The sequence below is a fragment of the Chiloscyllium punctatum genome, chromosome 10 (genome assembly GCF_047496795.1).
Source record: "Chiloscyllium punctatum isolate Juve2018m chromosome 10, sChiPun1.3, whole genome shotgun sequence".
Lineage (NCBI taxonomy): Eukaryota > Metazoa > Chordata > Chondrichthyes > Orectolobiformes > Hemiscylliidae > Chiloscyllium > Chiloscyllium punctatum.
This window is the reverse complement of record NC_092748.1, coordinates 66,817,483-66,842,588: the sequence shown is the minus strand read 5'-3', so window position 1 is coordinate 66,842,588 and position 25,106 is coordinate 66,817,483. Positions and strand designations below refer to the sequence as shown.

Sequence of the window (25,106 nt, the reverse complement as noted above, 5' to 3'; positions counted from 1 at the left end):
TCAAATTGGAGAATTTGGAACTTCTGATGGAATTAATAGTTAGGAAACGCTAGATTATTAAACACCAGCCTAACTCCTGTGAACTGTTCAACTAAGTCCACATATTACTTACCCCCATCCTCCCTCCATGTAGCAGACCCACCTTTACCCTTGCTCTGTACCTGATCCCTAAGGAATTGAACCCATCCTTCTTCCAGTCTGGATCTGACCCTCCCCTTTACTTCTCAGGAGCTGATGTCAGGTTCTCAACCTATTCTCCACTTCTCCAGCCCTTCTTCTTTCTCCATTCCAGATCCAATCTACATCTGCCTCTGCCTTGCTCATCCCCAGGACCAGTACCACCTCAGTCTGTGATTTAATTTCCAGAATATGGTAGCTCACTGCTTGAAAAGGGGATATGGTATTCCTTCCTGTGGCATTTCTACACTGTGAAAATACTGTCAGAATGGAAGTACAGCAACCCTCCAATCACATGGCATCAATATCAATTTCACCAGTTTCCTCATCTTTCCTCCCCCCATCTTATCCCAGATCCAACACTCCAACTTAGCACTGCCCTCCTGAACCTGTCCATCTTCCTTCCCACCTATTCGCTCCACTCTCCACTCCGACCTATCACCATCAACCCCCCCCCCCCACCTTCATCTACCTATCACCTTCCAGGCTACCTTCCTGCAGCCCCACTCCCCTCTTATTTAACGCTCAACCCTTTTGGGCCCCCCACATTCCTGATAAAGGGCTTATGCCCAAAACATTGATTCTCCTGCTCCTCGGATGATGCCTGACCTGCTGTGCTTTTCCAGCACCACAAGTTTTGTCTCTGATCTCCAGCATCTGCAGTCCTCACTTTCTCTTAGTTCTTAAGGAGGCTTGAGAATCTCATGTCAGAAACGTGGATATCCCTTGTTTCATAAAAGGGAAGTGATGGAGTGGCAAGACATTACCACGTCTTGGAAAATTCAGTCCATCATGCTTCTGTGCTTGATTCTTCATGGTACAACAGCTCTGACAAATACTAACAATAATATTCCCTGTAGAACCAATTCTTGTTTATTTACCTTGAGTAATCCTTTTTGTGTTTTTTACCAAACAAGCCTCCTTGCTTCTTGGTCAAAGACCTTGAAACCCCTTAAAAACATTTCCAAATCAGTGGGTCTTATTAGTTTAAGTGTCTTATCACCTATCTTTGACCATGTGTGCTATTACTTTGATTACTTCGCTGTAAACATTCTTCAGTGTTTTAATACGAAGCTAGGATCATAAAAACAAATGAACAGTGGTATCATGGAGCTTGTGACTCTTGTTGAAATCCACAATTGATCTTTGTCCAACTTTTGTCTTGTAACAGATACTTTATTGTAATGAATAGTTTTTCTGTAGGTTTGTATGTGTTCTGCAAGAAGTGGCTCACCTGCATTTTCCTTCATGTGTTAGTAGTGATTTCTTGTGATGCTACATATGCATTTATGCAGACTTTGAAATTCACAGTAAAATGGTAAGGTGGGCCAAGTTTTTAATCAACTACGTGACAGTTAAGGTTTGGAGTTGATTAGAAACACAAGCTGAAGGAAATCAAACTTGTATAAGATCTGTTCCTTTGCATCATTACATTGATTCTGTACAGTAATCAAAAACTGTGTAGGAACAAAGGCGATTTGAATACTATAACCAAACTGGTTCACTATTAGAAATTGATTACAATTTTAGGAACTAAAACAATTAATATTATTCCTTCTACTTTTACTATTTTCAAAAACCTATGTTGTATCTCAACAGACATTGTTATTGATTTACCATGCTTGAAATTAGGGTTATTCTCTGCAGGTTAATTGTTATGCAGTTGTGGGTGTATTTTGATGGCCCTGAAAATAATAGCTAAATAAGAATTTGACTGAACATTTGAAAAAATGCCTCTGTGACTTAAATGTTGAATAGTTATGAATGTAACTGATAAGAACATTTAAGAAAAAATGTACATGACAGTTTCTAAACTGGTGAGTTCTTAAGTTAAATTTTATGTCTTAATAATTATAATATTATTATAATATTGATTAAACGTTCCTTTTTTTGTCAGATACTGGCACGTGGACTCAGCTTTGGCTTGTGTTAGAGTACCATGAGAATGGTTCACTGTTTGACTACCTAAACAGGTACATTGTGACTATTGATGGTATGATGAAGTTTGCCATCTCTATTGTGAGTGGACTAGCACATCTTCATATGGAGATGATTGGCACACAAGGTAAAAACTAGTTTTGTTTTCAAATTAATCAGATGCTTGGAAGAATGATTATAGTTTATCATACCTCTAAAGCCATTACTAAACTTTACTAAGTAACATTTTCAGTATCATTATTTTGGTTAAATCGATTGAATTAGGATTATGCCAAAATCTGAACAGGAATACTTCTACCTGTACTTGCATTTCTTTTCTGAAATTGTTGGATGTGTTGAAATTTACAAACTGAGAAAGAGAGAAATGCATTGTGGTCTTTTTTCTGAAATTAAATGCTTGACATGGAGCAAAACAATGATGGATCCAAACTTCAAATTAACTTAACGGGTTATTTTATTGTGTGTTGTATGCCCACATCAATGAGTTTGGGTTGAAACCAGACTGTCTGAAGGGAAGGTGAGATCAAGAACTTCAGGCTTGGGCTTCTTCTTAACATTGTTTGTTACATTACATACCAAGACAAAACATTCAATACATGATATTCAGAGAAATACCCAATCTTTGTTGAATTATAGAAAGACTATTCCATAAACTCTGCCACTTAATGCTGGTTGATCTTCACCATATGCTTCTCTGTATGTTTTCTAACATTGGCATGTCCTATCTGGGAGTTTCTCTCTTTAGGTAATTATTAATAGTGAGGAGCAGCTTTGTGACATCATTGCAAGATTGCTTCAGATTCCTAAAGCCTGTACACAATACTGATGACTAGAGGTTTTAAAGATTTGTCAACAGGTGCCCAGATATAATGGTCTCTGTATGTCATAAATTCTGTAATTGCCATGATAAGCACAAAATATAGGAATTACTATTATTTTGTGCATTGTACAGAATTTCATGGGTTTTGATTAACAGCTTGCTTCTCCCTTCCTACGGGTGTGGAAACAACAGTGCTGCCTTCCTACAGTTCCATCCCCTGAATCATCCTACATATTGTACGTGTGAAATTAGCAATAAAATTGCATTAAAAAATTATTAGTCAATAAAATCAAGATGTAGGAGCAAATGTAGGCAATTCGGCAATGATGGCTGATTTGATTATCCTCAACTTTCCTGCCTTTTCTCCATAATCCTTGTTTCCTTTACTAATTAAAAATCATGTACTTCATGATCCATCCTTGACAGCCTTCTTCAGTAATGAATTCCACAAATTCACTACTCAGAAGAAATTCCTCCTAATCTCTGTCTTAAATGTGCAATCACTTATTCTGTGATCATACTGTCTGGTCTTAGACTGTTCCACGTGGGAAAGCAACCTTTTCGCATCTATGTTGCCAAGTCACCTACGCATTTTGTACATTTTACTAAGGTTGCCTTTCATTCTTCTAAACTGCAGTGAGCACAGACCCAACCTACTTAACTTCACCTCAGAGGAGGGTCCCTCTATATCCGAAATCAGGGTAATGTCTCGGCAAACTATCCAAGTATCCTGGCATGATATTACCCTTCAAGTTTTCTCTTTACTGTCTATTGAGATTCCCTAAAGTATTATTTGAAACCATTTTCTTGGTGTGGATCTGAATGGATTATTGACAAGACTTTATGATTCTATAAAGATTTCATTGTAGCTGCTATACAAATGTTGAATTATTTATCTAAATTAGAATAAAAGCTCACCTTAATGTTATCCATGGGCCAGCCATCAGTTTCAGGGTCCTCATAAACAACTTCTGTCTTTGATTAGGAGAAAGTGAGGACGGCAGATGCTAGAGATCAGAGTCAAGAGTATGGTGTTGGAAAAAGCACAGCAGGTCAGGCAGCATCCAAGGAGCAGGAGAATCAACTTTTTGGGGATAAGCCCTTCATCAGGAATGAGGCTTGTGGACCGGGGGGCTGAGAGATAAATGGGAGGAGGTGGGGCTTGGGGAAAGGTAGCTGAGAATGTGATAGGTAAATGAAGGTGAGGGCGAAGGTGAGAGGTCAGAGAGGAGGGTGGAGCGGACAGGTGAGAAAGGTGATGGACAGGTCAGGAGGGCGGTGCTGAGTTGGATAATGTGGAGGGAGGGGAAATGAGGAAATTGGTGAACTCCACATTGATCCCATGTGGTTGCAGTATCCCAAGACAGAACATGAGGTGTTCTTCCTCCAGGCGTCAGGTGGTAAGGGTTTGGCGATGGTGGAGGCCCAGGGCCTGCATCTCCTTGGTGGAGTGGGAAGGGGAGTTGAACTCTTCAGCCACGGGGCAATGGGGTTGGTTGGTGCAGGTGTCCCAGAGATGTTCTTTGAATCGATCCGCAAGTAGGCATTCTGTGTCCCCAATGTAGAGGAGACTACATTGGGTGCAACCGATGTAGTAGATGACATTGTTGGAGGTACAAGTAAATTTCTGTCAGATGTGGAAGGATCCTTTGGGGCCTTGGATGGAGGTGTGGGGAGTGGTGTGGGTGCAGGTTTTGCACTTACTGTGGTGGCTAGGAAAGTTGCTGGGAGTGAGGTGTTGGCTAATGTGGGAACGTGGATCTGACAAGGGAGTCATGAAGGGAATGGTCTCTCCAGAACTCTGATAGGGATAGGGAGGGAAAATAATATCTGGTGGTGAGGTCTGATTGTAGGTAGTGGAAGTGGCGGAGAATGATGCGATATAAGCGGAGGTTTGTGGGATGGAAGATCAGGACCAGGGGTTTCTGCCCTTGTTGCTTTGGGAGGGGTGGGGTTCAAGGGCAGAGGTGCAGGAAGTGGAGGAGATGCACTGAGGGCATTGTCAACCACGTGGGAAAGGAAATTGCGATCTTGGAAGGAGACCATCTGGGATTTTCTAAGCTGGAATTGGTCATCCTGGGAACAGATGCGGTAGAGGTGGAGGAATTGGGGATAAGGGATGGTGTTTTTACAGGAGGTAGGGTGGGAGGAGGTGTAGTCCAGGTAGCTGTGGGAGTCAGTGGGCTTGTAGATATCCATGGTTAGTCGATTGCCGGAGGTGAATTTGAGGTCGGGGTGAAAGGTGTTAGTGAACTTGATTATCTGTTCAAGCTCATCGTGGGAGCACGAATTGGCGTCAATACAGTCATCAATGTAATGGAGGAACAGGTGGGGTGTAGTGCCAGTGTAACCCACCTACATTCAGTACACCACCCACACCCTTCATCTCCTCTAAAATATTTGTTTCCCCAACTCCAATGCCTCAACTTCACCATGGACATCAAGTCCTTGTATACATTTATCCACTGCAACGAAGGCCTCTAAGCCCATTTCTTCCTCTCACGCCATCCCAACCAGTACCCTTCCACCGACATCCACCTGGCTGAACTGGTCCTCACCCTCAACAACTTCTCCTTCTAAACCTCCCACATCCTCCAAACCAAAGGGGCAGCCATGGGCACCCACATGGACCCAGCTATGTCTGCCTCTTTATCTGGTATGTGGAACAGTCCATCTTCCACAGTTACACCGGCATCACACCCCATCTGTTCCTCCATGACATTGATGACTGTATCGATGCTAGCTCGTGCTCCCACGAAGAAGTTGAACAGTTCATCAAGTTCACTAACACCTTTCATCCCGATCTCAACTTAACCTGGACCATCTCGGACACCTCCCTCCCCTTCCTGGACTTCTCCATCTCCATCTCTGGTGACTGACTAACCACAGACATCTACTACAAGCCACTGACTCCCACAGCTATCTAGACTACATATCCTCCCACACTATCTCCTGTAAGACACCATCCCTTATTTCCAATTCCTCTGCCTCCTCCGCAGCTGTACTACAGGATAGCCAGTTTCACATTAGGAAATCCCAGATGGCTTCCTTCTTCCAAGATCACAATTTCCCTTCCTACGTGGTCGACGATGCCCTTCAGCGCATCCCCATCTATCACTTAATATTCATTACCTCCACAACGGGGCATTGTAGCAGCAGTGTCTACTATCTATAAGATGCACTGCAGCAATTCACAAAGGTCATTTTAGGAGCCCTTTTTAAATCTGTGATCTCAGTTATTTGCAGTTTCCCTTCATTTCATTAACTATCGACTCTTGGAACTATATTGTCATTCATTCACTGTCACTGGGTCAAAATCCTGGAACTTCCTTCCCCTCAGCATTTTTGATGTACTGACACTACTTGAGTGCATTGGTTCAAGGAAATAGCTGACCATCACTTTCTCAAGAGCAACTGGAGGTGAACAACGAATGGTGATCTTTCCTGTTATGTTCCCATCCCACAAAATAGTAACAAAGGTTTACTGCCTAAATCATGAACTCTTCTGTTTTCATCTTTTCATCTGCCGTCTAATGGAATGCCTTTTGGAAATGCACTGGATCATGTTTATCTATGCTAATTGTTGTATCCTCAAATAATTCTAATGGATATGGTTTTGATCTGGAATATACTGTCTGTGAGGATAGTGAATGCAAATTCAGACATGGCTTTCAAAAGGATATTGAATGAATACCTGAAGGAATAATATTTGCGAAGCTATGGAGGAAAGGATGTGCAGGACTAGCTGATTTACTTTTGCAGAGAGCTAGCACAGATTTGACAACTGAATAACTTCCTTCTGTACTCATTTATTATAATTTAACATTTTTTACACTGATTCATTTATTTTAACTTTTTAATACCAAATAACCTTTTATTTTTCTTTTTTCTACTCCTTGATTTAACTGCCACTTTGGAACTCATAGCATGTTCCAAAATGACAGTGGGTTTTCCTTGACTAAAAATGAAGTAGTTCTGCTAATAATAAGCATTTCGTCAATGCGAATTGACAATAACGTGATTGATGAATAGGGAATGCTGTTTCTAAAGTGTGAACATTTAAAATGTGTGTTGGCTATGTTGCATCGCCAACACTTTAAGTGCTATTTTTATTGCACGATTTTTATACAGCATGGGGTCGCACAAGAGCACAACCGTTAAGTTTTAGAAGAACTACCTATGAAATTTAAACGTTATACTTTCAATCCTAAATATTAATCTGAGAGAACGGACAGGTTAGTATTTAGTTGGTCATCAGGATGACGTCATGTTTAAGACCAAGTTCGCAAAATCTCCTTCATTAGGACTCATTCTGAAACTAGTCCATGGTGATGGAATCAAAGTGTCCTGGTAACAAGAATTCAATGGGAAAATGTAAATAGTCTGATCAATAACATACTAAAGAACACAACAATAAATAATTTTAAAATTAAATTGTCATTTTCCTTCAAGGAAGTTAAAAAAGATGTGAGAAGTGTAAACATTTCACACTTCTATCTCGCATTGCTCGAAGGAGGTTGGGGTACAGTGATGGAGGTCATAGAGTCATAGAGATGTATAGCATGGAAACAGACCCTTCAGTCCAACCCATTCCATGCTGATCAGATATCCCAACCCAATCTAGTCCCACCTGCCAGCACCCGGTCCCTATCCCTCCAAACCCTTCCTATTCATATACCCATCCAAATGCCTCTTAAATATTGCAATTGTACCAACTCCGCCACTTCCTCTGGCAGCTCATTCCATACATATACCACCCTCTGCGTGAAAAAGTTGCCCCTTAGGTCTCTTTTATATCTTTCCCCTCTCACCCTAAACCTATGCCATCTAGTTCTGGACTCCCCGACCCCAGGGAAAAGACTTTGTCTATTTATCCTATCCATGCTTCTCATAATTTTGTAAACCTCTATAAGGTCACCCCTCAGCCTCCGCGCTCCAGGGAAAACAGCCACAGCCTGTTCAGCCTCTCCCTATAGCTCAGATCCTCCATCCCTGGCAACATCCTTGTAAACCTTTTCTGAAACCTTTCAAGTTTCACAACATCTTTCCGATAGGAAGGAGACCACAATTGCACGCAATATTCCAACAGTGGCCTAACCAATGTCCTGTACAGTCACAACATGACCTCCCAACTCCTGTACTCAATACTCTGACCAATAAAGGAAAGCATACCAAACGCCTTCTTCACTATCCTATCTACCTGTGACACCACTTTCAAGGAGCTATGAACCTGCACTCCAAGGTCTCTTTGTTCAGCAACACTCCCTAGGACCTTACTATTAAGAGTATAAGTCCTGCTAAGATTTGCTTTCCCAAAATGCAGCACCTCGCATTTATCTGAATTAACCTCCATCTGCCACTTCTCAGCCCATTGGCCCATCTGGTCCAGATCCTGTTGTAATCTGAGGTAACCCTCTTTGCTGTCTACTGCCCCTGCAATTTTGGTGTCATCTGCAAACTTACTAACTGTACCTCTTATGCTTGCATCCAAATCATTTATGTAAATGACAAAAAGTAGAGGACCCAGCACCGATCCTTGTGGCACTCCACTGGTCACAGGCCTCCAGTCTGAAAAACAACCCTCCACCACCACCCTCTGTCTTCTACATTTGAGCCAGTTCTGTATCCAAATGGCTAGTTCTCCCTGTATTCCATGAAATCTAACCTTGTTAATCAGTCTCCCATGAGGAACCTTGTCGAACATCTTACTGAAGTCCATATAGATCACATCTTCTGCTCTGCCCTCATCAATCCTCTTTGTTACTTCTTCAAAACCTCAATCAAGTTTGTGATGATTTCCCATGCACAAAGCCATGTTGACTATCCCTAATCAGTCCTTGCCTTTCCAAATACATGTACATCCTGTCCCTTATTATCTGTTTTGTGTAAACACAAATTTTATGAGTATTTGAAAGAAATCGAAAGGTGTGTCTTATTTTTTGCAGTGTCATGCCTTTCTTTAATAAACATAAGGCTCACCAAACAAAAGAAATGTAATGCTGCAGCAACACTATTACCTTAAAACTTTGTACACTAATGTTCCAATATATGCTGAAGGCAGGGAACTTTTCCCACCATTATTAAATATTGTAAATTTAGATGTGCACTGCTCATCATTTTACAAAAAGATTGGCTCAAAACGTTCAACATACTACTTTCTGGAGTTTGATGTAGCTTCCTTCGTATTAATTAATCACAATTCATCAAACAGGTAAACCTGCTATTGCACACTGTGACCTCAAATCAAAAAATATTCTTGTAAGAAATAATGGAACATGTGTCATTGCTGATTTTGGTTTGGCAAAACGACATGATAAAGCAACAGATAACATCAACACATCACCTAGTCGTAGAGTGGGAACCAAGAGGTATTGTTTAATATTATTCTGTACAATTTTCAAATTTGTTTTTGTTAATGGGATTTGCTTTGTAAATCTTCCGATTAAAGATGCTCCATTACTTGCATGCATTGAAGGTACTATATTGCAATTATTGAATTGAATCGAATTAGCTTTATTGCCACATGTACTCAATGGGCACAGTGAAAAGTTTATACCATATATACTCATGTAAAACTCGATCTCATGTAAAAGTTGACCCTTTATTTTTGGCCAAAGAATCTTGTATTTTCCATATATCTTGTGTAAACGTCGACCTTACTATATCACATTATAAACTTCTTACAAAGAAAACTGCATGTTCCCATCGACCCATCTAAACAAACTCGCATTAATTCATTCATACCAGTAACTCTACTCATTGTTTTTTGTTTACTATATTGCTTCTCGATTCATTCACTCATTCATTCATTTATAACTCTACTTAGCCCACTTGATTTACTGCAGCACGTTTTGATTTATTCATTCATTCAGACCGATACTAAGTCTATCGGTACTTGTTGCACTTTGTTCACTATATATCCAAAAATTAATATCATTAAAAAAGTAATCATTTGAATTGTGCCATTATATCTGAATAAAAGTTATATATATTAGCTATATATATCTTTAATTCTTTGATAAATTTGTTAATATTGCTGAGGTTCATTACCTCAGTAAATGGGAGGGAAAGGGAAGAATTTGGCGGGAAAGTTCAAGATGCTGACACGTTCAGAATTTAATAAATGTTTCATTTTAAGTGTGCCATTATACCAGGCCATAATGATGTTGAACAGTGTGATTTTGCAGGATTTCAATGAATCTTTGACACGTTAAATTTTCGTACCGGTATGTGCAAATAAAATTTACTCCTAGTAATTCATTCTTGTTTCTCTTACTTCAATCCATTATCTTTACCCTAATTCATTGTGTTTTTCTTCTTTAACTGGGATTAGTTGAGTGATCAAATTGACTTCTCCTAATAATATGGTATTTCGAACTGCAAGGTGAATTTCAGCCCCTCAAAATAGGTATCAGTGTCAGTGTAATAGTTGAGCCTATAAATTGAACCTTTAAAAATAGTCTGAAAAGTTTGACTTTTACATGAGTATATACGGTAAGTTGCCGATGACACCACCATCTTAGGTCCAAAAGTACCTAGTGTCAAGATTAGAGTGGTGCTGGAAAAGTACAGCAGGTACATCTGCTCCTCGGATGCTGCGTGACCTGCTGCGCTTTTCCAGCAGTACTCTCATCTTGACTCCAATCTCCAGCATTTGCAGTACCCACCTCTGCCACAACGATACCTAGGTACAGCTTTTTCAGTTTAAGATTAGTTACAGTGTGTCAATGCCACAAAAACATGGCTCAATCTTAGGTACAGACTACCTAGGTACAATCATTAGTTTTCGAACAGAGAAATGAAGAAAAATAATTACGTACATAGGTCAGAAAAGCAAGAAACAAAGTTAAAAGGACAAACACCAGAGTTTCTTTCCAAGGGCTTTCTGCAGGAGACCAGCCTTCATGTGTTCTGACTGTTGGCTACCATCATGATTGGCACCGGGCCACTGCCCTCCCCCACTCCATGCCTCTGCTGCCACACTCTGCACCGTGAATAGTGAAGTATGTTTAAATTCATTAATGGGATGTGTCTATCATTAGCTAGGTCACCTCTAATTGCCTTGCAGAAGGTGGTGGTGAACTACCCCTGAACTATTGCAGTCTTTTGGGCATAGAGACACCCACAATACTGTTAGGAAGGCAGTTCTAGAATTTAGACTGAGTGATAGTGAAGCAATGGTGATGATAGTTCTTTGTCACGATTGTGCACAACTTGGAGAGGAACTTGAAAATGGTGATGTTCCCATGCTTGATGCCTTTTTGCTTTGAGATGATTAAGGTAGCGAGATTGGAAGGTGTATCCAAGTGGTTCTTTTCAGATTTGGTTAAATGTAGTTTAAAAAAGACTCAACAATAGCAATTTGCTTTAATATGAACATTTATTGTGTAATAATAAACTATGAAAATAGTAAGGAACGTTTATTAAGTAAATAAAAGGAATGAAAAGGAGCAGGAAGAAACAGTAAGCCTCATGCCCTTCTGGCTGTCGGGGACTCCTCGACTGTTGGCTGGTCTGGCAGCAAATGTTGTTCCTGGCACCGTTCACGATCTTGGTCTGAAGTGAAGTCTAGCTCTTGGAATGAAACTCTGTCTCTTATACAGTTTAACAGACAGTACAGAAACAGCTGCAGAAGACAAAACTGCTGGCTAGTACAGAAAGCACAGCTACAGAAGAAACAAGATGCAGCTGCCATCTTTAGCCCATAAAGGAATATTCCCAGGACTCATTCAACGTCATGCAATTTGTCGAGTATAAAGTAGCTCAATTGATTGGGGTCACATCCACAAGTATCTACTCCCTCCAGCAATGATGCTTAGTAGCGGCAGTGTATGCTACCTACAAGATGCATTGCATAAATTCACCAAAGATCTGTAGCCAGCACCTTCCAAGTCACTCATCATCCTGACTTGAAAATATATCACCATTCCTTCACTGTTGTGGGGTTTCCTCCCTAAGGGCATTGTGAGCTAACCTACAGCATGTAGACTGCACCAGTTCAAGAAGGTAGTTCACCACCACCGTTTCAAGGCTAGCTAGGGACAGGCAATAACTGCTGGCCAGCCAGTATCCCGCAAGTGAATAAAGTAAAAAAAAGGAAAACTGTTTGCTGCTATGCTGTCTGAGTTTTGGCAACAGAATCCATTTCTGTGAATTTATATGCATAACTGCTCATTGATGTACATTGAAAGTATTTTTCCCCAGCAATGGAATCATATACCCAATCCAGTCAAATCAGCTTTAAATTATTTCCTTTGCAATACAATTTTCTGTATCTGCATCTACAACTGATATGATGTCTATGCTCTCCTTCAGATCTTTAGTGAATGTGGTGTCCCAGATCAGGGAATTCAGCAATGAATCTTGGGGCAGTATAGTTATGCTGAAAATGTGTTGCTGGAAAAGCGCAGCAGGTCAGGCAGCATCCAAGGAACAGGAGAATCAACGTTTCGGGCATCAGCCCTTCTTCAGGGCTGATGCCCAAAACGTCGATTCTCCTGTTCCTTGGATGCTGCCTGATCTGCTGCGCTTTTCCAGCAACACATTTTCAGCTCTGATCTCCAGCATCTGCAGTCCTCACTTTCTCCTCGCAGTATAGTTATGAGTGGTCACATTTGAGGAGTTAGCCAATTTAAAATACTGACCTGTTATTAGGTTAAAAATCACACAACACCAGGTTATAGTCCAACAGGTTTAATTGGAAGCACAATAGCTTTTGAAGCACCACTCCTTCAAATGTAGTTGATAACCTGGTATTGTGTGATTTTTAACTTTGTACACCCCAGTCTAAAACCGGCATCTCCAAATCATGACCTGTTATTGATTCTGTTTAAAATTCAAATACTTGCTTTTCAAAACCACAGGACTAACCTTAGCAATTGCTACATGATACCTTTGTAAAAGCTTTGTGGATAATGTTTACTGGTCTCTGATATACCATTTTAATCATCCCATCAACATTTGTAAATGCACTCATTGTAATAGCATTCATTAAATTTGTTGCAGATGCAGAAAAGAGGAAACATTTTCCCATTGCATTTTTATTGGGGACTTACAGAAAATGATACATTACATACATATTAATATTGTTCCAAACTTTAATCTTTTTGGCTATGCTTTTTGTAATAGATTGAATGGAAAGGATTTCTGTAGATGTTAAAGTTTAAGTGATCAAGAATAGGTTATATTTATTGTTGTGTTGAATTAACATTCATTACTTTCCATATGTTCTTGATTTACAGGTACATGGCACCAGAAGTTATTAATGACTCTATTAATAAGAGTGATTTTGGCTCATTCAAGTACATTGATATATATGCTTTGGGTCTGATCTATTGGGAAATAGCACACAGATGCTGTGCTGGAGGTAATCAATTTTAAGGTTTGAAAACTGCAAGGTAAATATAAATAGGTAACAACAGCACAGATTTTACTATGGGCTTTCAAGCCCTGTCACCAGGCTGAAATGCGATTCAAAACCTGCGGGATGTAGGTTGACAACCATGCTTTATGATCTTCTTCAGGGGAGCCAATTAACAACCAAAAGGTGGCTTGCCATGAATGAAGGACAATGGGCAAGATCTCTGTCGAGGTACAATGATAGAAAAGACTTTGTTCAACTTGAAAGGGTGCAGAAAAGATTTACAAAGATGTTGACAGATTTGAGGGTTTGAGGTTTAGGGAAAGGCCAGATCGGCTGAGACTAGTTTCCCTGGAACATCAGAGGCTGAGAGGTGACCTTTATAGAGGTTTATAAAATCACGAGGAACATGGATAGGGTGAATAGCCAAGGTCTTTTTTCCCAGAGTTGGGGAGTCCAAAATTAGAGGACATAGGTTTCAGGAGACAGGGGAAAGACTTAAAAGGGACCTAAGAGGTAACTTTTTTACACAGCGAGTGGTGTGTGTATGGAATGAGCTGCCAGAGGAAGTGGTGGAGGCTGGTACAATTACAACATTTAAAAGGCATCTGGATGGGTATATGAATAGGAAGTGTTTAGAGCGATATGGGCCAAATGCTGGCAAATTGGACTAGATTAATTTAGGCTATCTTGTCGGCATGGACGAGTTGGTCCAAAGTATCTGTTTTTGTGCTGTACAACTCAATGAAATCACCAAAAAGCTAGAATGGAAGGCAAGTAAGGACGTGCTGTCTCTCTAACATTTTAAAATGTAACGTCAGTGTTTTTTGCAGACAGGCCGCCATTGTGATGTGGAGGAGCCCTTCCTCATTGTGGTCCCCCAGCTCTTGCAGTGTTCAGCTGAGCATGAAACACATCCAAGCTCTTTTTGAACAGAGCGGTGAGGAGAGAGGGGGAGACTGGCAAGGGTGCTGGGAAGTTTTTATATGGGTGAGATCTAAACCCGAGACGCTACACAGTGAGAACCTTTTTCCACGTATGGAGTTAGCTATTACAAGGGGGCATAGCTTTAAATTAAGGGGGGGTAGATATAGGACTGATGTTAGGGGTAGGTTCTTCACTCAGCGAGTCGTAAGTTCATGGAATGCCCTGCCAGTAGCAGTGGTGGACTCTCCCTCTTTATGGGTATTTAAGCGGGCATTGGATAGGTATATGGAGGATAGTGGGTTAGTGTAGGTTAGGTGGGCTTTGATCGGCGCAACATCGAGGGCCGAAGGGCCTGTACTGCGCTGTATTCTTCTATGTTCTATGTTCTATGTTCTACACTGTAGACCCTCTCTCCCACCCACCGCCTCTAACCTTACTAAAAGTCTGTAAACTCAGTAAGTTTTCAGGTTTTCTCATTTTTTTTTCCTTTTCATCTCTTCCTTGTTCAGTCCTGTGTGGGCTTTCAGATTAGTGGGGTATGGCTGATAGGGCAGTTGTAGAATGTGGCAGGTGAGAAACACGATACAGGTCTCTGCCGACCAAATCTGCAGGACGTGCACCCAACTCTAGCTCCTCAAAAACCGAGTTAGGGAACTGGAGCTGGAGCTGGATGAACTATGAATCATGCAGGAGGCTGAGGGAGAAATTGAGAGGATGTACAGGGAGTTGGTCACTCCTCAGACACGGGATAAGGACAGCTGGATTACAGTAAGTACAGAGATCCCCTGTGGCTGTTCTCCTCAAAAATAAGAGTAGATTAGATTCCCCTTTGGCTCAACCAGTCCACACCGACCTTCCTGGCACTGTGGCTCAGAAGGGAAGAGGGGAGAATAGAAAAACACTAGTGGTAGGGGAAACAATCATTAGATGGATTGACAGGAGATTTTGTGGTCAGGAATGGGACTCCCAGAAGGTATGTTGCCTCCCCGGTGCCAGGGTCCGGGCTGTCACCGATCGGGTTGACAGATTCTGAAGGGGGAGGGTGAGCAGCCAGAAATTGTGGTACATATTGGCACCAATGATATAGGGAAAGGGACTGAGGATCTGAAAAGTGACTACAGAGAGCTAGGTTAGGAGCTGAAGAGCAGGACGAGTAGATTAGTGATCTTAGGTTTGCTACCAGTGGCACGAGATAGTGAGGTGAGGAATAGTCAGCGAGTGCAGCTTCACACATGGCTGTGAGGCTGGTGCAGGAGGGAGGGCTTCTGATACTTAGACCATTGGGATGCCTTTTGGGGAGGGTAAGACCTATACAAGAAGGACAGGTTGCACCTGAACTGGAGGGGCACAAATGTCCTGGGTGGGAGATTTGTTCATGTGATTCGGGAAGGTTTAAACTAGTTTGGCAGGGGGGTGGCAACCAGAGCTACATATCTGAGGGTGGCGGGGGGGTAGTTGTGGATGGGGCAGTGACAGGATGTAGTGAATCTATCGGGAAGGATTTTCACGTGGTGAAACAAAGGGATCGGTTAAAGTGTGTCTGCTTTAACGCAATGAGTGTCAGAAATAAACGTAATGAACTTAGAGTATGGATCAGTACTTGGGGCTGTGATGTTTTGGCCAAAACAGAGGCGTGGGTTTCACAGGGACAAGAATGGTTGCTAGATATTCCAGGGTTTAGAATGTTTAAAAAGAACAGGGAGGGTGGAAAAGGAGGAGGGCGTATAGCACTGCTAATCAGAGAGTGCATCACAGCTACAGAAACAAAGGTTGTTGAAGGAGGTTTGTCTACTGAGTCATTATGGGTGGAAGTTAGGAACAGCAAGGGAGCAGCCACTTCATTGGGGGTTTTCTACAGACCCCCCAATAGCAGTCGGGAGATTGAAGAACTCATAGGCTGGCAGATTTTGGAAAAATGCAGATGTGGCAGGGTTGTTATTGTGGGTGACTCAAACTTTCCCAATATTGACTGGAACCTCCTTAGTGCAGCTGGTCTGGATGGAGACACTTTTGTCAGGTGTGTTCAGGAGGGATTCCTTACTCAATATGTGGACAGCCGATGAGGGAGAGGCCATTTTGGGTTTGGTGCTCGACAATGAGCCAGGACAGGTGTCAGATCTCATGTTGTGAGAACACTTTGGTGACATTGATCACAACTGCCTCACATTTACCATAGCCTTGGAGAGGGAAAGGAGCAGTTACTGAGGAAAAGAAAATTATTGGGGAAATTGGGGAAAAGAAAATTATGATGCTATCAGACAGGAGTTGGGAAGTACAGATTGGGAGCAATTGTTCCACAGAAAGGGCACAACAGACATGTGGAGACTACTTAAGGAGCAGTTGTTGTGAGTGATGCATAAATTTGTTCCTCTGAGACAGGCAAGAAGGGGTAAGATTAAGGAGCTTTGGATGACAAGAAGAGAGGAGCTTCTCATGAAAAGGAAGAAAGCAGCATATGTAAGGTGGAGGAAGCAAGGATCTAGCACAGCTTTAGAGGATTACAGGCTTACTAGAAAGGAGCTCAGAAATGGACTGAGGAGAGCCAGGAAGGCTTGGCAGGAAGTAATAGCGAGAACCCAAAGGCATTTTACTCATATGTGAGGTATACAAGGTAATGAGAGGCTTGGATAGAGTCAATAGCCAGAGACTTTTCCCCAGGGCAGGGTTGACTGGCACGATGAGTCATAGTTTTAAGATACTAGGAAAAGGTATAGAGAAGACGTTAGAGGTACATTCTTTACACAGAGAGTTGTGAATGCATGGAATGCATTGCCAGCAGTGGTGTTGGAAGCAGAGTCATTAAGGACTTTTAAGCGACTGCTGGACATGCATATGGACAGCCATGAATTGAGGTGTGCGTAGGTTAGGTTATTTTATTTTAGATTAGGAATAATCATTGGCACAATATTGTGGGCCGAAGGGCCTATTCTGTGCTCTATCTTTCTATGTTCTGTGTTCGTAGCTGGGTACTGGTTCCATTTGCCCACTCACCCCCATCTTCACCCAAGGTCTGCGGCAAGAACAGGCCCTCTCCATCGGGGTGAACCTGAAAATGACCTAGTGTGACATCAAACAGAGGAACTGATGTGCGTGCCAGCAGCATTGTTTTTAATGTCAGCCAGTTTTGGATTTCAGCCCTGACTAGGGGATGAGTAGGAAAATGTAGGCAGTGAATTTAATTGTGAACTATATTCATTTAGGACTTTGCTGTAAAATATCGATTATCTCTTTGTGGGACTGGAAGCACAGAAACATTGAGCTTGAGAATGTGTGCCATGTGGTAAAGTATGCTGAGTGTTGAACCAGTCCCAGCATACTGAATACCTCTGGAGTTGTTGCAGAGTCTGTCCATTCTGTGCTGTGCTGGTTTTGTTTACCATTGGAATATGGTGGCTTTGAGATTTTGCATAGTGCTGGAGTTTGTGCACAGGGATCACTGAAGATTCAATAACATACGACCTGACAGTGAAGGCTTTTGATAAGTACATTGATGTTATCGCTGTCAATCAGGACATCGGCATTTGCTGGTTTATTCCCAGTAGTTTGTCAGTCTTCACCTGAGAATGCCTGTTGTAGTCTCTTTACCTTATTTCATGTGCGCAGCTTTTCCTGTTATTTCATTGGTTTGCTGCATTGTTCTCCTGTCCCTGATTGGATTCAGAGCATGATTGCCATTGTTGCTATCTCGTGTTTTAAAATTTTGCATCAGTGCTGGGCATAGTAGGGTGACTTTTCTCTAAGGAAGGTTTTTTCAGTTTTACAGCTGCTGTCATATTGAAGTTATGCTTAGAGCTGTATATGAGGCTAGCGTGGTAATGAAAGCTGTTTATGAATTATGTACATTATAAACCGCAGCACAGTGAGATCGCCAGTTGGCTATTTGGAGTAAGCCCTTTGCTTACATGATATCACATGATCTGATTCACATCCTGTGGTCTCATCATTGTTTTATTGACAGCTGCCAGCTTAAAATTCATAGACATATAGATTAATTGAGCAAAAACTGGGGATTGCATTACAGGAAGCAAGGGACAAGGGTTGGTGGTGATGATTTGGAAGTACAATAGTGATTATGGCAGTGTCTTGAAGAGAGTTAGAAGGAAATGATTGTGGTGACCAGTGAAGCAGTGGTGATATTATTGATGTCATGCCTGGTGGCTGTATGTTTTCCTACTGGAGATGATTAGCTGGCACTAGTTCAAACCTGGATGTTGTCATGTGACAGATGAACTCATATACAAATGCATCCATCATTTGTTATATTGTAGATAATTATGATTGTAGATTATAATGATTCAAAGTAGTTTTTTTTAAATTGTGATATGTTTGGATAAATCTACTGATATGAATATTTTAATAGTATATTTTTAAGAAAAGCATCACTTATATGCAGTACAAAAATGATTAATGCATAGGCCTATAATTTTAAATAGGATTCCACGATGAGTATCACTTGCCTTATTACAATCTTGTTCCTTCGGATCCTTCCATAGAAGATATGAGAACAGTAGTTTGTGAACAAAACCTGAGACCAACAATTCCAAATCAATGGCAAAACTTTCAGGTATGACTTATGTGGATTGTTAATTAATTTTTGTAATTATCAATGTTCATAATTTTTTTCATTTCATTCCAAATGGTGAACGACATATTAGTTTTACAAAGTCAGTTGTCAGTTTGCATTTATTACCACCAATGTAATAACATCAACATATTTTCCCAAAAGCGTAATGAAATTTGTGAAAGTTTAATTAGAAGTTTGTATTTAAGGCACACACTAAAGCTAAAAGGCACTTATATAATTGCCTGCTAAAAGTCTGATTTTCCTCAAACAAGAACTACTACACTGCTATCTACTTAATAAGGGAGGTTTAGATATTTTCTAATTAACTGCAGTACAGGACACTGGTTAGGCCACTTTTGGAACACTGCATGCAATTCAGCTATAGGAAGGATGTTGTGAAACTTGAAATTTTTCACAGAAGATTTAGAAGGATGTTGCCAAGGTTGGAGGGCTTAAGCAATAAGGAGAGGCTGAATAGGCTGAGGCTATTTTTCCTGGAGTGTTGTAGGCTGAGGGTGACCTTATAGACGTTTATAAAATCATGAGGGGCATGGATAGGGTAAGTAGACAAGGTCCTTTCCCCACCGTAGGGAAATCCAAAACTATATGGCATAGGTTTAGGGTGAGAGGAGGAAGAGTTAAAAGGGACCTAACGGGCGACATTTTCATGCAGAGGGTTGTGTGTGTATGGAATGAGCTGCCAGAGGAAGTGGTGGAGTCTAGTACAATTACAACATTGAAAAGGCATCTCAATGGGTATATGAATAGAAAGGGTTTAGAGGGATATCGGCCAAATGCTGGCAAATGGGATTAGATTAATTTAGGGTATCTGGTAGGCATAGATGAGTTGGACCAAAGGATATGTTTCCATGCTGTACACCTCTATGAATATAAGACTCTATAACTGTTCAGATATGTTGTTATTTACCTCTGGAGCAGGTGGGATTGAACCTTGACCTCTTGATTCAAAGTAGGGACACTACTACAGTGTCACACAAGCCCCCAGTCAGCAAATTATATCCTAAATTATCAATCTTGTTAGTAATTAAGTAGACTCAACCTCGCAAGCATATCATATTCCAAAAATTTCTTCTTGATGTGCAGCATAATAGTTTTAAAATGTTTTCTCTGTAACATATTATAAACATTAATTTGACCCATCACAAAAGCAAACTTGCCTTTCTTCTACCAGCGTACAAGTCCAAACGTTCAGCAAGTGGAATGATGAGTTGCATAGAGGCATTCATTAACACTGGCCTGAAATTAATGTAATCTGATTGAAACTGTCCACAGGCAATCACTTACTGTATCAGAGGCTTTAAAGTGTAATTTGTTAGTATTATCATAGACTTGTGATCTCAAATCAAAGCCCTCTTAAAAAAGTGTTGCTGAAATCATTCAACCCAATATTATTGGTGATCAATAGTATGTTAATTGTATTCTAAACCTGAAGGTGAAGGATGTTAATTATATACCTTGAGCACTATCATTGTTCCCTCTTTCTCTCTCCCTCCCTACTTCTCTTTCACCTTTGAAGGCTTGCGTTGCCTTTAATGGTCTTTGCAAATAAATTCTTCAGTTAGAGACACGTGATTTACAGGTTAATAGATGTTTGTGGGTGCTGAATGACTAGCAGCGTTTAGACTTTCAGGCTGAATGCATGGATGAATAATCTTCTTTATTTACACTTACAAAAGAAGTTGACCACATACTCCTGAGCCCAAAAATGGGTTGTACATTGCAGTCAATTTCTTAGGCACCACATCATCTTCCCTACATATGTCCTGTCCCACCAGTAGGACAGACTCAGCAGAGGTGGGGGGAATTCTCCAGGGAGTCCTTGACATTGACTCTGGACCCTATGACATCTCATGAAATCAGATCATACATGGGCAAGGAAACTTCCTGCTGATTACAACCTATCAGCTCATGTCAGCTGATGAATTAGCACTCATTGATGATGAACAGCACTTGGAAGAAATTTCCAGGGTGCCAAGGTCACACAGTTCACTCTAGGTGGAGAACTTCAGTGCCCATTATCAAGTGGCTTGGTAGTAGCACTACTGATCAAGCTGGTCAAGTCCTAATGGATGTAGCTGCTTGACTGGATCTGCAGCAGGTGGTGAGGGAAGCAACAAGAGGGAAAACATACTTGATCTCATCCTCATCAGTCTGCACATGTATCTGTCCATGACAGAATCGGTAGGATATGCTGTTGCACAGTCCTGGAGACTTGAAGTTCTGCAGATCTATAGGCAGGAGAGGTGCCTTGATATCAGAATCCTCTCTTAGATCAAACATCTCCAGCATCGAAACATTAGCTGCAGTCAGTCAGCTGTGTCGGCCAGGCCACATCATCTGCTTGTCTGTCACAAGAGTCCCAAAATAAATTGTTTGTCATGGCATGCAGTTATTGGGAGGGCAGTGGGCATGTTTCAAGAGCATCTTCAGAGCCAGCTTGAGAAAATACATTATTGATGCAAGAGAGTTTCTAACCTTGACCACCCAAAAATGGTGGGAACATTGCAAGTTTCCGTCATTGTCAACATCTCTGACAAGCCCAGAAGGATGCTAAATATAAAATAATTGACGGAGCATATAAAAACACGAGCATTTCAGCCATCCACTTCAGCAAACACCATTTGCCCCACCCATGAGAGTTTGGAGATGCAGCTTTGGACAGTTTAGGCATGAAAAATGTGTTGCTGGAAAAGCACAGCAGGTCAGGCAGCATCCAAGAAGCAGGAGAATCAACATTTCGGGCATAAACCCTTCTTCAGGAAGAAGGGCTTATGCCCGAAATGTTGATTCTCCTGGTCCTTGGATGCTGCCTGACCTGCTGCGCTTTTCCAGCAACACATTTTTCAGCTCTGATCTCCAGCATCTGCAGTCCTCACTTTCTCACAGTTTAGGCACCTCAGGATCTCAATAACAGAATGAGAGAAAGTTGTCCTTAATCCCAAGGGGCTATCAAAGACAAAGGCAGTTGATGAAATTTGAATTCTGCATAAATCTGGATTTAAAAACTAGCTTCATGGTGACCATGTCACCATTAACAATGGAACATTAAAACCCATCTGGTTCATTAATGCAAAACTTACCTACATGTGATTCCAAACAAAAATGTGTTGTCACTTAACTGACCTTCCTTATTACTTGCTCAGCAATAAGCTGCTCACTGTCACTCATTTTGTGTTCCACCAAGCCTACTTATTTCCTGGCCTCACAACACCCTTGATCTGAACATATCTGGATGAGCTGGTCTCCAGAACTAAGGTGAGAGTGACTGCCCTTGACATCAAGACAGCAATTGACTGATTATGGCATCATGGAATATGAACAAAATTGGAACTAATATGAATCGGGGGCAAACTCTTATCTGGTGGATTCATACTTGGCACGTAGGAAGATGATGTCAGAGGAGCAGGCAAGTCAATGTTTTGGGTTAGGAACCTTCATCAAGACTGTGGAGGGGGAAGGGAGCTTAGAAATAAATGAGGGAGTGGGGCTGGAGAGGAGGTAGGTGGGTGGTGATAGGTTGATGCAGGTAGGGGGTTCTTGTAATTAGTCAATGGGAAGGGTGGAGTGGATAGGTTAGAAGGAAGATGGACAGGTACATCAGGTTAAGGAGGAGAGGGAGGACTGGACATGGGATGAGGTTGGGGGCAATCACCTTCAAAATCTCCCCACCCCAGACTCATCCCATGTTCAGCCCTCCCTCTCCTCCCCTTCTCCTTGACCTGACATACCTGTCCATCTTCCATCTCACCTATCTGCTCTAGCACTCCGATTGACCAATAACAATAATCCCCTGTCTGCATCCACCTATCACCATCTCATCTACCTTTCTCCCAGCCCCACCACCCCTATTTATTTCTGAGCTCCCTTCCCCCTCCCCAATCCTGATGAAGGGTCCTGACCCGAAATGTCAACTTGCCTACTCTTCCGATGCTGTCTGACCTGCTGTGTTTTTCTAGCTATATATTTTATTGACTCTGACTTGCAGCATCTGCAGTCCTTACTATCTTGGCATAAGAAATTGGTTGTGGTTGTTGGAGGTTAGTCATCTCAGCTCCCGGGCATCTCTGCAGGAGTTCTTCAGGGGAGTGAGCTAAGCCCAACCATCTTCAGCTGCTTCATCAGTGACTTTCCGTCTATTATAAGGTCAGAAGTGGGGATGTTTGCTGTTGATTACACAATATTCAGCACCTCAGATATTAAAGCAACCATTGTCCAAGTGTAGCAAGACCTGAACAATAAGAACATAATATCTAGGAGAGGTGTGGACAGTTCAGTTCCTTGAGTTTGATCCGCCATTTGACACAATCGTATCTCACCTTCAACTCCACTTTCCTGCCTGCTGTCTATAACCCTTAACCCACTTGAACTAATTAGTGACAAGTGACATTCACACTCCATAAATGTTAGCCAATGATGATCTCTAAAAAGACAGAATCTAGCCGTATCTTCTTGATGTTCAATGGCATTACCATCTTTGAATTCTCTACATTCAAAATCCTAGTGTTACCATTGACCAGAACTTAACAGGGTTAACCATTTAAGTACTGGGCTCCAAGGGCAGGTAAGAGGCCAGGAGTTCTATGCTGAGTGCTCACCTCCTTTCTTCCCAATACCTATACACCACTTACAAGGCACTATTCAAGAATGTGATGTAATACTGTCTACTTGCCTGGATAAGTGTGTATCCAACAGCATTCTGTATCATTCTGGTACCTTCAGTGCCAGTCTGAAGTAGTAGCAAAGTGTACTATCTCCAAGACTACGACAGCAACTCACAAAGGCTGCTTTAGCAGCACCTCCAAATCCAGAGCCTCTCTTAGAAGAACAAAAGCAGCAGATGCATGGGCACCTCACCACTTGCAAGTTCCTCCTAAATTACACACAACCCTGACAGGAACTGTATCAGGTTCCTCCATTGTCACTCAATCAAAATGCTGGAACACCCCCCTTAACAGCACATTAAAGTCCCTACACCCCGAGGACTTCGCAAAGACATCTCAATTCTACCTTTTTCTAGACATTTAGGTATGGCTAATAAATGAGTAATGTCCACCTCCTAAGAATGAATAAAAACTGTCTAAAAACTAAATCTTGTTCTGCTTTTCCATCCTCACTGAGCTGGAAACATACTCAAAGAACATTTACTCATACGGACTTCAGGAGTTCGACGTACAATCACGGCCTTTGCCTTTTACAGTGCTGCTATCCAATTTTATTAGTAGGAAAATTGAAGATCTCTTGATCACTATTCAGTAGTCTTCAATCTTTCTGTCATTTCTATAAATGTAGCCCTCTATCTTCTTTTAGTTTATAGCCTGTACGATAGATTCTTAGCCCCAAGCCCAGAAGGAGTTGCTGATCATGAGTTACTCAGTTGGCTATAGCATTGGCTACAAATTGCCCAGATATAAATTTCAAGCTGGGTGCTATTAAAGTTTCTTAAGAAAAAAGTAGTTTTTGCAATGTACACAGTTCATTTAATCAATTACACATTGATAACAATCCATGATAGCCTGGGAAATGTAGTCAATAGCCATCAGTTAACTTTGGCATTTGCTTCATAAAATTCTCCTGCTATCCTCAGGAATTCATCTTGAGATGGTTTGATAACGAAAAGGATATTTATTTGACAATTATTGAAGAGAGTACTGAATATCAGCTTTCGTCATAAAATGCTGTAGGGGCTTGACTTTGTAGGGTGAATAAGATCTGTATTTACTTGATTATACTTTTTAATATTTTAATCAAAAAATATTAGTGCTCCAAACTCAGGGAATATAAACAATACTCCAAAAGATAGTACTGAAACTGAAGTTTAGAGCTATTGGTGATTGCATTGCATATTATAATACCAACAATAGTGGTGCATGCAAGAAATTAAAGCAAACGAATATGGAATTTTGTTTTTGTTTTAAAAGGCACTACAGATGATGGGTAAAATCATGCAGGAATGTTGGAATGCCAATGCAGCTGCACGACTAACAGCACTTCGTATCAAGAAAACACTCTCCAAATTAAAAGTGGAGGAGTAGGGAGTATCCATTTATCATCGTGATACCTTGCTACTGCCAATTTCTGAAACTTCATTGTTGAGATGTTGCTACTGCACATGTACTGAGACCCACATACTGTAGGTATCCATATTTACAAAGATGCAAGAGTTGACAAATTTGAATGAATAATGAATAATAATCGCATACCTCTCTCAGCAATCTCAGATGTATCCTATCTCAGGCTAGCGAGTTGGGTGCTCCCAGTCTTACGAATCAAGAACCTTTCTCTCTCTGTCCTAAATGCAC

General features: G+C 41.3%; 1 protein-coding gene across 1 annotated transcript in view; it reads left to right on the top strand.

The window, feature by feature from the left end:
• The window catches only part of LOC140481796 (TGF-beta receptor type-1-like), a 78,310-nt gene extending 53,471 nt beyond the window's left edge, over positions 1-24,839 (top strand). The window contains exons 5-9 of the mRNA XM_072578323.1: positions 2,075-2,242; positions 9,147-9,303; positions 13,177-13,301; positions 18,656-18,786; positions 24,726-24,839. Of these exons, the coding sequence (XP_072434424.1) occupies positions 2,075-2,242; positions 9,147-9,303; positions 13,177-13,301; positions 18,656-18,786; positions 24,726-24,839 (695 nt within the window). The remainder of the gene's footprint in view (positions 1-2,074; positions 2,243-9,146; positions 9,304-13,176; positions 13,302-18,655; positions 18,787-24,725) is intronic.
• Positions 24,840-25,106: the final 267 nt, after the last annotated feature.